General features: G+C 40.2%; 1 protein-coding gene across 3 annotated transcripts in view; it reads left to right on the plus strand.

Annotated features, from left to right (window-relative positions):
• The first annotated feature begins 5,581 nt into the window (after window positions 1–5,581).
• TM7SF3 (transmembrane 7 superfamily member 3) overlaps window positions 5,582–14,352 on the plus strand; it is a 42,745-nt gene continuing 33,974 nt past the window's right edge. The window contains exon 1 of one of the 3 annotated variants that reach the window (XM_004052895.5): window positions 5,582–6,154. In XM_004052895.5, the coding sequence (XP_004052943.3) occupies window positions 5,761–6,154 (394 nt within the window). In that variant the 5' untranslated portion in view covers window positions 5,582–5,760. The remainder of the gene's footprint in view (window positions 6,155–14,352) is intronic. The other 2 variants (XM_019038769.4, XM_019038770.4) reach the window with 2 other exon arrangements.

Here is a 14,352-nt window from a genome sequence, read left to right on the forward strand (position 1 = left end):
ACAATTTTGGTGAGTACTTTCTTTGGAACTTTATATTATTAAAAGTTTCAAAGATATAGAAAAGTAGACAGTATAGTGAACCCTCGCATACCCTTTACAGCTTCAGCAGTGAGCCACTCAGTCAATCTTGTAAATGCTTTGGTTTTTATGACTGTAGCAACTATTTTTTAAGAAAAACACCTTTAGCAATTTTTAAATACCTTTAATACTCACAGTTGCAATTTATTAAATATCTAAACTGTTCTTAGTGCCGGGATGAATAACTATAAATAAGCATTTTTCTATACCACACTCTTTGAAATTCCCTAAACATGTTCTGCTGTTTTACAAAAATGCACACCATATAAAAACACCTATAATTATTTCTTCCTTGTATGAAATGCCTACACTTCCATCCACATCTCCACTTTGCTCCCTTGGTGATTGTCCACACAGTACTCAAACCTTATTTTATTATTTATTTATTTATTTGAGACAGAATCTCACTCTGTCACCCAGACTGGAATGCACTGGCACGATCTCAGCTCACTGCAACCTCTGCCCCCAGGGTTCTAGTGATTCTCCTACCTCAGCCTCCAGAGTAGCTGGGATTACAGGTGCCCGCCACCACACCTGGGTAAGTTTTTTGTATTTGTGTGGAGACGGAGTTTTGCTATGTTGGCCAGGCTGGTCTCGAACTCCTGACCTCAGGTGATCCACCCGCCTTGGCCTCCCAAAGTGCTAGGATTACAGGCGTCAGCCACTGTGCCCGGCCTATTATTATTTTTTTTACTTGCCACTATACTAGTGAACAAAATCTTATTTTAAACATCTCTTTATAAAAGCCTTTCCTGAATTCTGAAAGTTAAATGCTCCCAATCTTTAACACAATTGTTCCTTACACTTCTGTTATTGCACTTAGCATACTGAGCTGTAATTATTTGTACATCACGCTAATTCACCCACCAGTCCATGGGCTATTTGCAGGCAGAAAACATATTCTGTTTCCATATTTCCAGTACCTAGCACCTAACATTTAGCCTGGCACATATTTATCAACCAAATGAATGAGTTTCCTAGCATAATAATTTCCATATAATAGCTACTAAACAAGCATTTACTGAATTTAACTTAATGAACAGTCAAAGAATGTAAATTACTACCCACAAAAGAGCATAAGAATTAAAAAATACAGGATGAAGATGAGATTAGAGTGGGAAAGAATGAATGGGCAAATTTCACAGAGGTTCAATCCTGCCTTTTCCCTGGATCCCCACTCCCAGCTCCATTTAAGTTATTTTAGGTTTTATTTAAAAAGCTAGGGTAGGTTTTTTCCCTTCCTCCTTCTCTCCCTCCTGCCCTTCCTTCCTTTTCTAAATTTTAACAGACTTTTGTTTTATTAGATACAGGGTCTTGCTCTGTCACCCAGGCTGGAGTACAGTGGCATAATCATGGCTCACTGCAAACTCAAACTCCTAGGCTCGAACAATTCTCCAGCCTCAGCCACCTGTGTATCTAGGACTACAGATGTGCCCCACCATGCCCAGCTAATTTTTTTTTTCTGGTGTGTGTGTGTGTGTGTGTGTGTGTGTGTGTGTGTGTAAGAATGGGGATCTCACTATGTTGCCTGGGCTGATCTTGAACTCCTAGTCTCCAGAGATCCTCCTGCCTTGGTCTGCTAAAGTACTGGGATTACAGGTATGAGCCACTGCTCCTGGCCTAAACGGACTTTAAGGCTCTAATGATGCATATCTTGGATTTGGGAATCTTTCAGTTTCTGCATTTCCTTTCAATACATAGGAAAAATGAACTAATCTGCAAAGCTGCTAAGCTTGTTTGCTTCTCAGCTCTCCAATGGAACTCTGACATGAGCATGGAACCCCAGCCAATCATCCTCCCAAGCTGTCACAATACTGTACTTAGAAGCCAAGGTAATGAGGCCCTGTTCTGATTGCTGACACATCTGTCATCAACTGTCATGCATGCACAGGCAACTGCAGGCCTGGGGAACTGCGATGCAAAGGTATGGAGGAGAGAGAATAGGCTCAGTTCAGGAAATTGAAATTAATTCAATGTGGCCAGCATGCAGAGGTCTGATTTTAGTTGCAGCAAGAACCTAGGGAGGTGAGCAGGAGTTGCATCACAAAAAGCATTTATGTGTCATACTCAGGAAGATGGACTTATATCTTGAATGCTTTTATAAGAAAACCTTTAAAATTATATGTGTCTTTTACAAAATCATAATTTCTTATTTAAAAATGATACACTTCAATGTAGAACTTTTACACAGAAATGTGCAAAGAAAATCATTCTTAATTTAACCACCTAAAGATAACTATTTTAAACATTTTGGCAGATATTTTTCAACCTTTTTTTCTATGCACATAACCAGGAATGCATACTACAAAGAAAACAAGGCAGGCACAGTGGTGTGAGCCTGTAGTAGTCCCAGTTAGTCTGGAGGCTGAGGTGGCAGGATTGCTTGAGTCTGGTGACAGACCAGGAGCACCGTCATCTCGGACAAACACCGCCACTTTAAGTTCCAGCTCCCTTTCTAGCCTCATGCATTTCAAGGAAATCACTTCTCTTCTAACTATAAGCAGCCAGAAAGAGCAGACAGTAAAACACAGATAAGACAGCTCAGGCACAAAGGGAGGTGGGGGGAAATTCTCTTGGGTAACTGCCAAACTTCACCCTCATACAATGGGCCCCAGTAAAACAGTGGGCCTTAATAAGTACATTCCTTTCCCTTCAGGTGCACTAAGATAGGGAAGCTAAAAGCAGACTCAGGGGGTATGCCTGCAGCTGCAAAAAGATGTATGGGAACAGACACACAACTCTCCCTCCCAGATAAGCACAACAGACACAGAAGCAGTCCAAGCCTCTGATAAACTCTCCCATCCTAAATCCTTAAAAACTCTTATTAGTCTGTAAGAGAGTGTGCCTCTAACCTAACTGGCCAGAAGCCCCTTTCAGGTTTGTTTTCTCTAAAATAAACTTGTCCTTGACTTCTAAGCCACCTTTCCTGTTTCTTTCTTCTTTCTTTAATTCTTACATCTGGGAGTTTGAGGCCAGCCTGGGTAACATAGTGAGATCTTGTCTCTTAAAAAAAATTACAGGCCGGGTGTGGTGGCTCTCGCCTGTAATCCCAGCACTTCGGGAGGCCGAGGTGGGCAGATCACAAGGTCAGGATTTCGAAACCAGCCTGGCCAACGTGGTGAAACCCCATCTCAACTAAAAAAAAATACAAAAATTAGCTGGGCATGGTGGTGTGTGCCTGTAATCCCAGCTACTTCGGAGGCGGAGGCAGCAGAATTGCTTGAACCCGGGAGGCAGAGGTTGCAGTGAGCCAAGATTGCACCACTGCACTCTAGCCTGGGCGACAGAACAAGACTCCATTTAAAAAAACAAACAAACAACAAAAGTATCCATTCCTCTGAGTCAATAAAAGATGTATGTTAAAAAAAACAAAAACAAAAGCCACGTACTATATATACTTATTGCATCATAACTTGCCTTTTCATAAAGACTTCAATCAGAATATAAATGAAGGGCTGCACAGGATCCTCTTATAAAGCTCTATCATAGGTTATTTAACTCCTAATTGTTGGGCATTTAGGTTGTTTTAGATGTTTCTGCTACTCTAAATAATACTCTATGAATAGTTTTGTACACTAATTTTTTTTAAGAGATAGGGTCTCACTATGTTGCCCAGGCTGGAGGGCAGTGGCTATTCACAGGTGCAATCCTACAGCACTGCCCTCTTGAACTCCTGGGCTCAAGTAATGCTCCTGCCTCAGCCCCCTGAGTATCTGGGACTACAGGCGCATACCACTTCCCCCAGCTTATACTAATTTTTATATGTGTATTTAATTATGTACTTAAATCTAAAAGTGGATTATACCAAATCTACAAAAATAAGATTTTTAAACATTTTTGATGCAGATTACTTTATTGAAGTGTATATTCCCAGTATCCCTACCTAAGAATGCCTCCTTCTTTGCTCTTTTATCCACACTGGATGTTTTATACTTTTAAAATGTTTACATCTTAGTTTGTTAATTTGATTTTTTTATTTGTTTACTAGTGAGATTGAACTTTTTTCATGTATTTACTGGTAATTTGTATTTCTTTTTTTGGGTGAAATTCCCCATTCATGTCCTTTGCTAATTTTTATTTTTTGGTCATCAACTTGCCTTTTCATATTGTTTGTGTGTTTACTTTAATAAAATTTAAATATTTATGTAAAAAGCATTTATGTAGCCAAGTCTACCAATCTTTTCCTTCATGGTTGTTTCCTTTGCTGTTTTGTTTCTTAGAAAGCTCCTCCCATTTTGAGATCAATTTATTAAAAAAAAAAGAGCGCCCTCTTCTGCTAGCTCTTTTATGGTTTTATTACTTTGGGATTTTGTTTTCACAATTAGTGTGAGATAGAGTTCTGCTTCTCTCTGCCCATAGTGCAGCTAATCAGTTAAGAACACAATTTATTGAATAATCCATCCACTGATTCAGATGCTACCCTTATCATAATTATTCCTTTCATCTTCCTTGGATTTCATCTACTGAGGGTTATAGGAATAGGGGCATGTGGGAGAGTGAATAAGCACTACAGAAATAGATAGTGCTACCAAAGGTGTGAAAATTTGGACCAGGCAGTGGGAAAGCAGAGAAGGAATTGTGCCTATGACAAAGATTATTTGCTTGGCCAAACTTTAGTACGGCTTCTGAATCTTCTGCTAGGTCCATCTGTGCACTTCTTTGTAAAAATCCAGTTTTAGCGAAGAACCCCCTTTCCTCCATATCTAATCAGTTTCCTCACCCTGCACCATCCCCCAGGTGATGTTCTGTCTTCAGAAGTCCTGTTAGGTCAGTTTCACCAAATGCCGCTTACCTCTGATGTTTCCTCTTAAGTAATTTTCCATCCACTGAACTCCATACTGCTGGTTGGCTATAAATTCCTTCTTGCCCACGCTGTATTCGGAGTTGAGCCCAGTCCCTCTTCCCCACTGCAAGACCCAGTTGCAGTGGTCCCTATGCCAATTGAGACAGTCCTCAATAGTCTTCGTTCGGTGCTTTAACAAGTATTATTGAATAATTTTGTCTTTAACACTTCTTCACATTATGGTCACAGCTATATAGTGTTAGCTTAGTAGTGGATTAACTGAACATGTAATTTCCAAGCTGTAAGTTGCTCATCAAAATATATAAGTGAAAAAAATTAAAACCAGGGAAGGAAAGCAAGACAATCCTCCCCAAATAACGTTAAGTCTATGCGTCTAATTCCATATCATCGATGAGCCATCTGTCACATGGACTACTGTCTCTCAAACAGCACTCAGGTATGAGACTTGAGACGAAGTTCAGACCAAGGCAGTGTCTTCGAGGATATTTCGCTTAGAGAAAACGAAACTACTTTTAAATGTAGTGCTTATGACTAGTGCGGTAACCAGTACACAAACAGCATTCTCCTGGCATTTTTATGCTAACATAAGCCTCAGCAGCGAAGACAATTGCTACCGGAGGAAATAACCTTCAATTGTGTTTTTCGCAACTGATTCCTCTTTTTTGCTGTCGTAAAGGGCCGTTAAACACGGAAACAGGAGCCTGGCGACGTTAGTCCGCAACAGAAAGTTATTTTGTACTTTCACAGTGGGTTTGCCTACTTGGTGAGATAAAAGTGGGGCAAGACCGGGCCTCAAGCCAGGACTTCCTGGGGGCTCCCGGGAGCACCGCAGGCTGCGCGTTCCCCGCGCGCCGGCAGGAGGCGCGCGCTGCCTGGAAATGCCCCAGCGCCGCCCGCGCCCAGAGACCCGCCGCTGTGACGCAGCGAGAGCCCGGGAGGAGGCGCGGGAACGCGCGCTGGGGGTCAGGTGCCGGAAGAGGAAACCTCTCGCTGGGGCTAGGAGTTCGGCGGGGCGCGCGCCGGCAGCTGCGGAGCTGGCAGGTGCGAGGCGTCTGCACCTGGCGGGCGATGGCGCCCGATGCGGGCGCCCCGGGATAGCGTGGGCGAGGCTGCGGGGCCCCGGCGCGCACGCCCGCACCTCTCCCCAGCCCTGGCGTGGGCCCAGCCCGGCCCAGGCAGCAATGGGGTTCCTGCAGCTGCTGGTCGTAGCGGTGCTGGCATCCGAACACCGGGTGGCTGGTGCAACCGAGGTCTTCGGGAACTCCAGCGAGGGTAAGGTCGGGGCGCCTGGCTTCTGCAACCCAAAGTTGCTTTTGCATTTTTTGCAAGGTCAAAATCCGCCCGGGGTCTGTCAGCCTAGCAGGGAGATGGTGCTGGGGGCGTTGGTACAGGCTGGGTGGTGAGTCCAGAACCGGCACGAATGGTGTTTCCTGCAGCGGAAACACTCATGGCTAAGGAGGTCTTACTATTAACCTCCTCATTTAGCGGAGGAAATGGGAAGAGATAATTCTCTTTTTTTAACACAGTATTATCTCCCTTAGGGAGCAGCCATGTTTGTGGCTTTAATTCAACTTACTAAAGCGCCTGTTTGCTGCCCAGTGGACTGTCTGAGCTTCTGGACAGCAAGACTTGGGGTGAAACTAGCGGCTTGATGACTGATGGCTCTCAAGCTGCATGGAATTTTTACACCCCCAAATCTAGAGGCTTTTCAAACTGGTTATGTTCTACAGAGTTTGAGAGGGAAAATGAACCCAGAATGAGGCTTTATTTTTAGAGAGCCTTTACCATCTAATTTATTAATACCATCTGGAGACAGGAAAACATTCCATACTCACAATGAGAAATAGAGGACTTTCTGAATTACAGATACATAGACATACAGATAGAATGTGTATACCCTCAATTCTACAAGTTCAGCCACAAATGAAAAATAAACACAAACACAAAAGATTGCCAGTCCAGGTATCAGAGTTGTTCTCCTTACTTGAGGGCAAGAAATTTCTAATCGATTTGACCTTAAAAAGACAAATGGACAAAAACTGTGTTCTCTGTTGTCTCATATCCAACAGGAAATAGATCTCTATGAGATATTAATTCATTTACAGAGATCACAAAATTCCCAATCATTGCAGCTACCAACAGGAAATAACTTGTCATCCATAAATGAACTGTAAAAAATAATAATTTAATAGAGAGTAAAACTAAAATGAGAAAAACAAGAATCAACGAAGTTCTATTGCCACTTCAAATTCACCTGTGGGAGCCAAGAAGAAACATGCCCGGGCTTGGCTCCCTATGAGTACACCATTTTTGATGATTTCAGGTGACTTTTTTTTTTTTTTTTTTTTTTTTGACGGAGTCTCGCTCTGTCGCCTAGGCTGGAGTGCAGTGGCATGATCTTGGCTGACTGCAACCTCCGACACCCGGGTTCAAGCAATTCTCCTGCCTCAGCCTCCAGAGTAGCTGGGATTACAGGCGCCCGCCACCACACCCAGCTAGTTTTTCTATTTTTAGTACAGGCGGGGTTTCACCATGTTGTTCAGGCTGGTCTCGAACTCCTGACCTCGTGATCTGCCCGCCTTGGCCTCCCAGAGTGCTGGGATTACAGGCGTGAGCCACCGCGCCCGGCCGATTTCAGGTCATTCTTGTTCATCTCAATGAGAACTCAGAATGGGATGTTAGATTGTAAGTCTTGTGCTTGGTGAATGGGTTTGGGCAACAGCTCATGGTTTGTTAATATAAAATGTAAAAGGCACTAGTTGTGCCAGGCAGATCATCATGTGCCTTTCCATGAAACTAAGCACATTCTGTTTTGTTTTGAGGTTAATAGACTAGTTGCAGTTCTGAAACATAATATTTTCTGAATAATGTGATTGTGTTGCTATGCACTTATCTTTGAAAAGCCCTTGTGCAAACTGAATTCTAGGATCTTTGTATAGGACTGAGGCCAAAGCTGAAAAGGGCAATTTTTTTTTTTTTGCAGAAAAACCTTGCTTATAATAGGGCACTAACATTCACTGTGCGTAGTGTGTGCCAGGTGCTTTCCATGTGCAGCGTTATTTAATCCCCACCACCCTACAATGTAATGATCTTCCTCCCTTGTCAGAGGAACAAATGAACAGCTGCTAGGGTTACAGATAGGACTTGAACCCAGGTGAGTCTCCCTGCAAATTTCATAGTCCTTCCACTTCAGTAAAGCTGTATTCCAGTAAGAATATCTTACATGGCATGGTGCTTTGTACTTAATCCTTCTGTGAATCCTCATTCTTCAAAATAGCCTTATGATGGAGGTAGAAGAGATGCTATCTCTATTTTAACAGGTGAAGAATTTGAGATATTAGAATTTTTAGTTGATCGAGGCCAGCCCCTGAGTCAGGAGAGCAGGCGTCCAGAACTTTTTCTTTCTAGTTGGTGTTAGTATTTAATACCTAGAAATTTTTATACAAAAGTTAAAAAATATGAATAAATTGAGAAATTAATTTTTTCAGACACTGCTTTTTGCCTCTTTGCTATGATTATAGCACTGATATTCCTCAATGTTATTCTTTTTGCCTTGCATTGGTATTGTCATTCTGTGCAGAAGAGGGACAATGTGGGGACTTAACTGCTGAGTGATAATAAAAGCTGATATTCTCCACATCTATCAGCTAAAAATCAGTATAGAAAGGTAGAAGGACATAGTTCAGGACTTGCATAATCCTCCTAGAAAATGGCTGGATTGATGTTTGATGATGATAATTCTGATAACCATACAAACTGAAGAAATTGAGCATCTGCTGTAATTTAGGAGGATTTACCCATCTTTGGCAGGATGAGCTAACTTGCATGACTTCTGTAGTGGCCTGAATGCTAAATAAATCTTGGAACGTGGCAGATGGAGTTCCTAGAATGTCTGAGGAGGGTGCTTTCTGTGACCAGTAGGCACATGAGATGGATCATACTTTTAAGCAGTTTTCCCTTCTCTTGGAGTCCCAGTTCACTGCTGCCTTTAACATCTTTCATTTGTTTAGATTCATATCCAGTAACTCCCGTGGAATTTCATAGTAATTGGACTTGAGCACAGCATCATTTGGGCCTTTCAGTCTTCTTGCTATTGATGATGCTTTACCAAGGTAGCAGGCCGTTCGTGGTTAGTTGCAAGTGCTGTCTTTCTCTAAAAAGTGTGTGAAGCTAATATGTTCATTTTTGTGTTCCCTTTCAACCTTTAGGGCTATTGAACATTTGTAAGAAGATAACAATGAGAAATTGGGAGGGGCGGTTGACGGCTGACCAACTCAAGTAGCTGAACCATTTTTGTTTTTAATGTGAAGAGAATTATGAAGACTAGGCTATGATGGATTTCTCTTAGAATTTGGTTGTTGTGTTGAAACACAAACAGTAGAAGTAAATTTTAGTAAAATAGTAAAAAGGAGGAGTTGGAAATTTTTATGGTTGCCAGATTAGGATCTGATTCGGAAAGAGAAAGGAAAGGATTAGGATTGGGCAGCTCTTTTTAAAGTGGAATTATTGGAAAGAAAAAGTGATTCTGGGTAAGAATGGAAGATGGGTGTGAAAAATTGTTTCAAGTCCCTACTATAGGTCAGATGGCAAAAAAAAGCCATTTCTTTTTAGAGGAAAGCTAATGTAAGTGCCCCAACTTGATGTTAGCCATTTGCTTTGTAATATCTTTTGATGTGCTGTCTTTTTTCCTCCTACTCTGCAAGTCATAAGATCTAATTATGCCTCATAAAATGCTTCTAATAAATCCTTTTCCATATGCCTTAGAGGTGAAGTTAAATTCCTGTTAGCTTCTTCAGGATATTTTTTGATATGTGTCTTCTTTTGCTAAATCTGTTTTTATGAGCAGAAATTAAATGAGTTTCTACCAGACTGAGCTGTTTAAGTTGTCTTGACTTTCAGTATCTTTTGTTGTCACTCTGCGGAAGTCTCTTTCTCAACGTAATGCTTATGATGTGCCTGGAATTTCTGTGAATGCCCTGTACATGTTAGTCCCTTTCTTCCCACTAATTTTTTCGTAGGGCTGCTCTGAGTGCCTGATTGTCTTTCTTTCTTTTCTTTCAATAAGGAGATGAATGTGTGAAGCACAGGAAAGCTAATGGAAGTTAATAAATGATGCTTTATTGTGTAGCCTTGGGCAGTTTAAAAGTTGTTTCCCATTTGTTTGATACTTTCAGCAGCCAACTGATGGCAGCACAGTTACCTCAATTTTACTTTGAGGGAACTGAAGCCCAGAGGAAGTACATTACTTGCCTGAGGTCACATAGTTCAGGCATCATTTAACAAACATTTACTGTATGCCAGTTAGGTGACTATACTGTGTTAGACGTTGGAACATCAAAAATGACAAAATCCTGCACAGCCAGGAATCAAACCACAACTGGTTTGGTTAAAGCAATCTTCTGAAAAAAATTGTACAATGGATGTTGGATTGCCAGGGTTACACTGCCAAAGTATTTTCACACAGATGTTAGGTTAAAGATAACTAAGACTGGGAAAAAAATACATATTTATCCTTTGCTTGTTTATCAAACACTATGTTAGGAGTTCTCAAACCCAGCTACACATTAGAATTACATGGAGAACTTTTTATAAAAGATATATTGGTGAAGAGACAGCTAGAAATAGACATTTAAAAGAAAAAGCAGGGTCGGGTGCTGTGGTTCCGTCTGTAATCCCAGCACTTTGGAAGACTGAGTGGGGGAGGATCTCTTGGGGCCAAGAGTTCAAGACCAGTCTGATCAATATAGCAAGACCTCATCTCTACAAAACGTTAAGAAATAAAATTAAAGAAAAGAAAAAGTACATTTAAAATAGCCTCAAGAAACATTACGTATTCTGGGATGATTATCATGGGATATGTAAAGACCTCTACAGAGAAAATAACATAATACATCTCAACATTCTTTAGATAAATTGAGAAACTAAAGAAATAGAGAAATATTGGAAATTCATAGGTTACAAAATTCTAAAGATAAAGATATTTTAAAGGTATCATTTCTCCCTAAATTAATGTATATATTCAGGGCCATCCCAATCAAAATCCCAGCAGGTTTTTTGTGTGTGTGTGTGGATATTGACAGGCTGATTTCTAAAACTTATATGGAAATGTAAAGGATCAGAAATAGTCAAGATAAATTTGAGGAGGAAGAACAAATTTGGAGCAGGAGTTAAGAGAGTTGTAGTATTTGTGTTAGGATTGGTGTCTATAGCTAGACAAATAAGCCAGTAGAATACAATTGAGACTCCAGAAGCAAACACATATGTTCACTTGACTTATGTGAAAGGTGGAACTGCAACGCAGTAGGGTAGGGAGATGGTGGTATTTTTAAATTATTTTATTTGTATAAACTTATGGAGCACAAGTGTAGTTACAGGATATATTGCGCAGTGAAGTCAGGGCTTTTAGTATATCCATCACTGGAATTATGTACATTGTACTCATTAAGTAATTTCTCATCTTCAGGCCCCCTCCCACCTTCCTCAGTCTTCAATGTCTATCAGTCCACAGTGTAGGCGCATGTGTACACATTACATAGCTCCCATTTATAAGTGAGAGAACATGGGGTACTACTGGGTGGTATTTTTAGTGAAGGTTGCTGTCAAGTAGATAAACATATGAAACAACTGTGACCTCTGTCTTACACCATGTGTAAAAATCAGCATCAGATTGATTTTTAGCTCTAAATGTGAAAGATAAAACAAACTTCTAGAAGTTAACATGGGAATGTATCTTCATGATCTTGGTATATGTTGACAAAGATTTCTTTAAAATTACACAAAAAGGACTAATCATAAAGGAAAAACCTGAAATTGACTGCTAAAATGAAAACTGTTAATCTAAAGGTAACAGAGTGAAAAGACAAGCAACAAGAGTGGGAGAATATATTTGCAACATATCTGTCAGAATACTCATATCTATGATGTATTAAAAACTCCTAAAATTGAAGAAGGACAGTTCCATTTTTAATATGTGTAAAAGACTCGAACAGACTGTTTCACAAAGAGGATATCCAAATAGCAAATAAGCAAAGCAAAGGTTTCTTAACACCCATAAGTAATTAGGGAAGTGCAAATTAAAATCACAATCAGATACCACTATATACTCAGCAGATAAATGAATGATACCAGGTGTTGGTGAGACTGTTGGGCAATTGGAACACTTTCCTACAGTAAGTTGATGCGGTATACATTGGCAAAACATTGTTGGAAGACTGGCAGTATCTACTGAAGATGAGAATCCCCTATTACCTGATAATTCTACTCACAGTTTCCACCCAACAAAAATGTGTATATGCGTGTACCAAAAGACATGCACAGAAAATGTTTAGAGTTATTTATAACTCTAAACCAGAAATACAGATGTTTATTAACAGTAGAACAGATAATTGTGGCATGTTATTTCATGAAGTATACAATAATGGTAATGAGTTATGGCTACCTATAGCAGCTGTAATGAATTGCACAAACATAATGCTGATTTTAAAGAAGCCAAACACAAAAATTGTGCTGTAAATTCTATTCAATTGAATTCCTCCAACTAAATTCCTAGTGTTTGAACTTAGGACCCTATTTCCCTCTGGGGAGGAAAGAAGATGTGATTGGGAGGGGCCACAGGGGGACCACTAAGATGCTAGAATGCTGTTTAGGTGCTGGTTAATTCATGGGTGTGTAAACTTTGTGTATTTCTCTGCATAGTATTTAATGAATATTTGTTTTTTAATTGATACCTGGACCTTAGCCCCAGGGATTTTGATTTAACTCATCTGGAGAGGGTCCCAGGCAGCAGTGTTCTGTTTTTTTTTTAATCCCCTCCAGATGATTGTAATGGATAGCCAGGGTGTATAATCACTGTATTATAATTTCTTATGAAAAGGACACCTTATGATCACTATAGAAATTTAAAAAGTAAAGAAATGTGTAATGAAAAGAAAAAAAATCACTTAAAATACAACCCCAGAGCTACTTCCTCTTAATACCCCTACCTATTTTGTCAAGTGACCAGGTTTTAAATAATGTATACAGTGTTCCTCCCTGTTATTACCTGGCTTCTGCCTGGTTCGCACTGTAGGCATTTGAGGAAAGGAAGATGATGAGGCATCATTTTCCTGTAGCTTTTGGGAAATCCAGGAAATAACAGATGAAAGTTGTAATTATTCCTGAAATTCAGGTATATTTCTTGAAGAAGAATTCAGAAGCAAAGACTGCAGATTAATTTTTGGTCCTAATCATTGTGTATTCTCACATGGTCTATTTGTTTTTATTTCTGGATATCTTACACTAGAACAAGACTTTTTAGGTACAGTTTAACCATTTAAGGTCAAAGGTCATCTGTTACACTGTCACAGCAAAAACTCTCTCAAATAGATTTATTGCTTCACACATATGCTTTCTGGAATAGTCTTCCATAAAATCAGAACTATTTTATTTCTTATTAATTTATTATTCATGCTATAATGGTAATAGCCTAGATGTTCATTAATAGGAGATTGGGTGAATAATTATGATATATACCCAGAATGGAATACTCTGTAGCTTTTAAAATGGTAAAGCTAGCATTATCTGTGTTGCTATGGAAAGATATATAAGACCTGTTAAATGGGCAATATCAAACATATTTATATCTTTTTCCATCTATGTGGAAATATGCATGCTTATATCTGCCTAAGCCCTAAAAGATATATCCCAACTGTTAGCAGTGGTGATTTCTGTACATTGTACTTGCTGGAGGAGTTGACTTTCTGTTTATTTAGCACCTTTTATAAGGATTATATATTTTCTAGAAAAATATTACCATTTTGAGGGAAAGCAAAACAGTGACACAATGTTGAGAGAATGTCCCATTTTGTCCCTTTTTTTTTCTACTGTGTGTTCCTATTTTATAAACATTTAAAATGTAGAGTTGGCCTGGCGTGGTGGCTCATGCTTGTAATCCCAACACTTTGGGAGGCCCAGGTGGGCGGATCACGAGGTCAAGAGATTGAGACCAGCCTGGCCAACATAGTGAAACCCAGTCCCTACTAAAAATACAAAAAATTAGCCGAGCGTGGTGGCACATGCCTATAATCCCAGGTACTCAGGAGGTTGAGGCAGGAGAATTGCTTGAACCTGGAGGTGGAGATTTCAGTGAGCTAAGATTGCGCCACTGCACTCCAGCCTGGCGACAGAGCAAGACTCTGTCTCAAAAAAAAAAAAAAAAAAAAAAAAGAAAAAGAAAAAGAAGGACAAGTGTAAAAAAAAGAAAAATCAGCCGGGCAGGGTAGCTCATGCTTGTAACCCCAGCACTTTGGGAGGCTGAGATGGGCGGATCGCTTGAGGTCAGGAGTTCGAGACTAGCCTGGCCAACATAGTGAAACCTTGTCTCTACTAAAAATACAAAACTTAGCCAGGCGTGGTGGCACATGCCTATAATCCCAGGTACTCAGGAGGTTGAGGCAGGAGAATTGCTTGAACCTGGAGGTGGAAATTTCAGT

The sequence above is a fragment of the Gorilla gorilla genome, chromosome 10 (genome assembly GCF_029281585.2).
Source record: "Gorilla gorilla gorilla isolate KB3781 chromosome 10, NHGRI_mGorGor1-v2.1_pri, whole genome shotgun sequence".
NCBI lineage: Eukaryota > Metazoa > Chordata > Mammalia > Primates > Hominidae > Gorilla > Gorilla gorilla.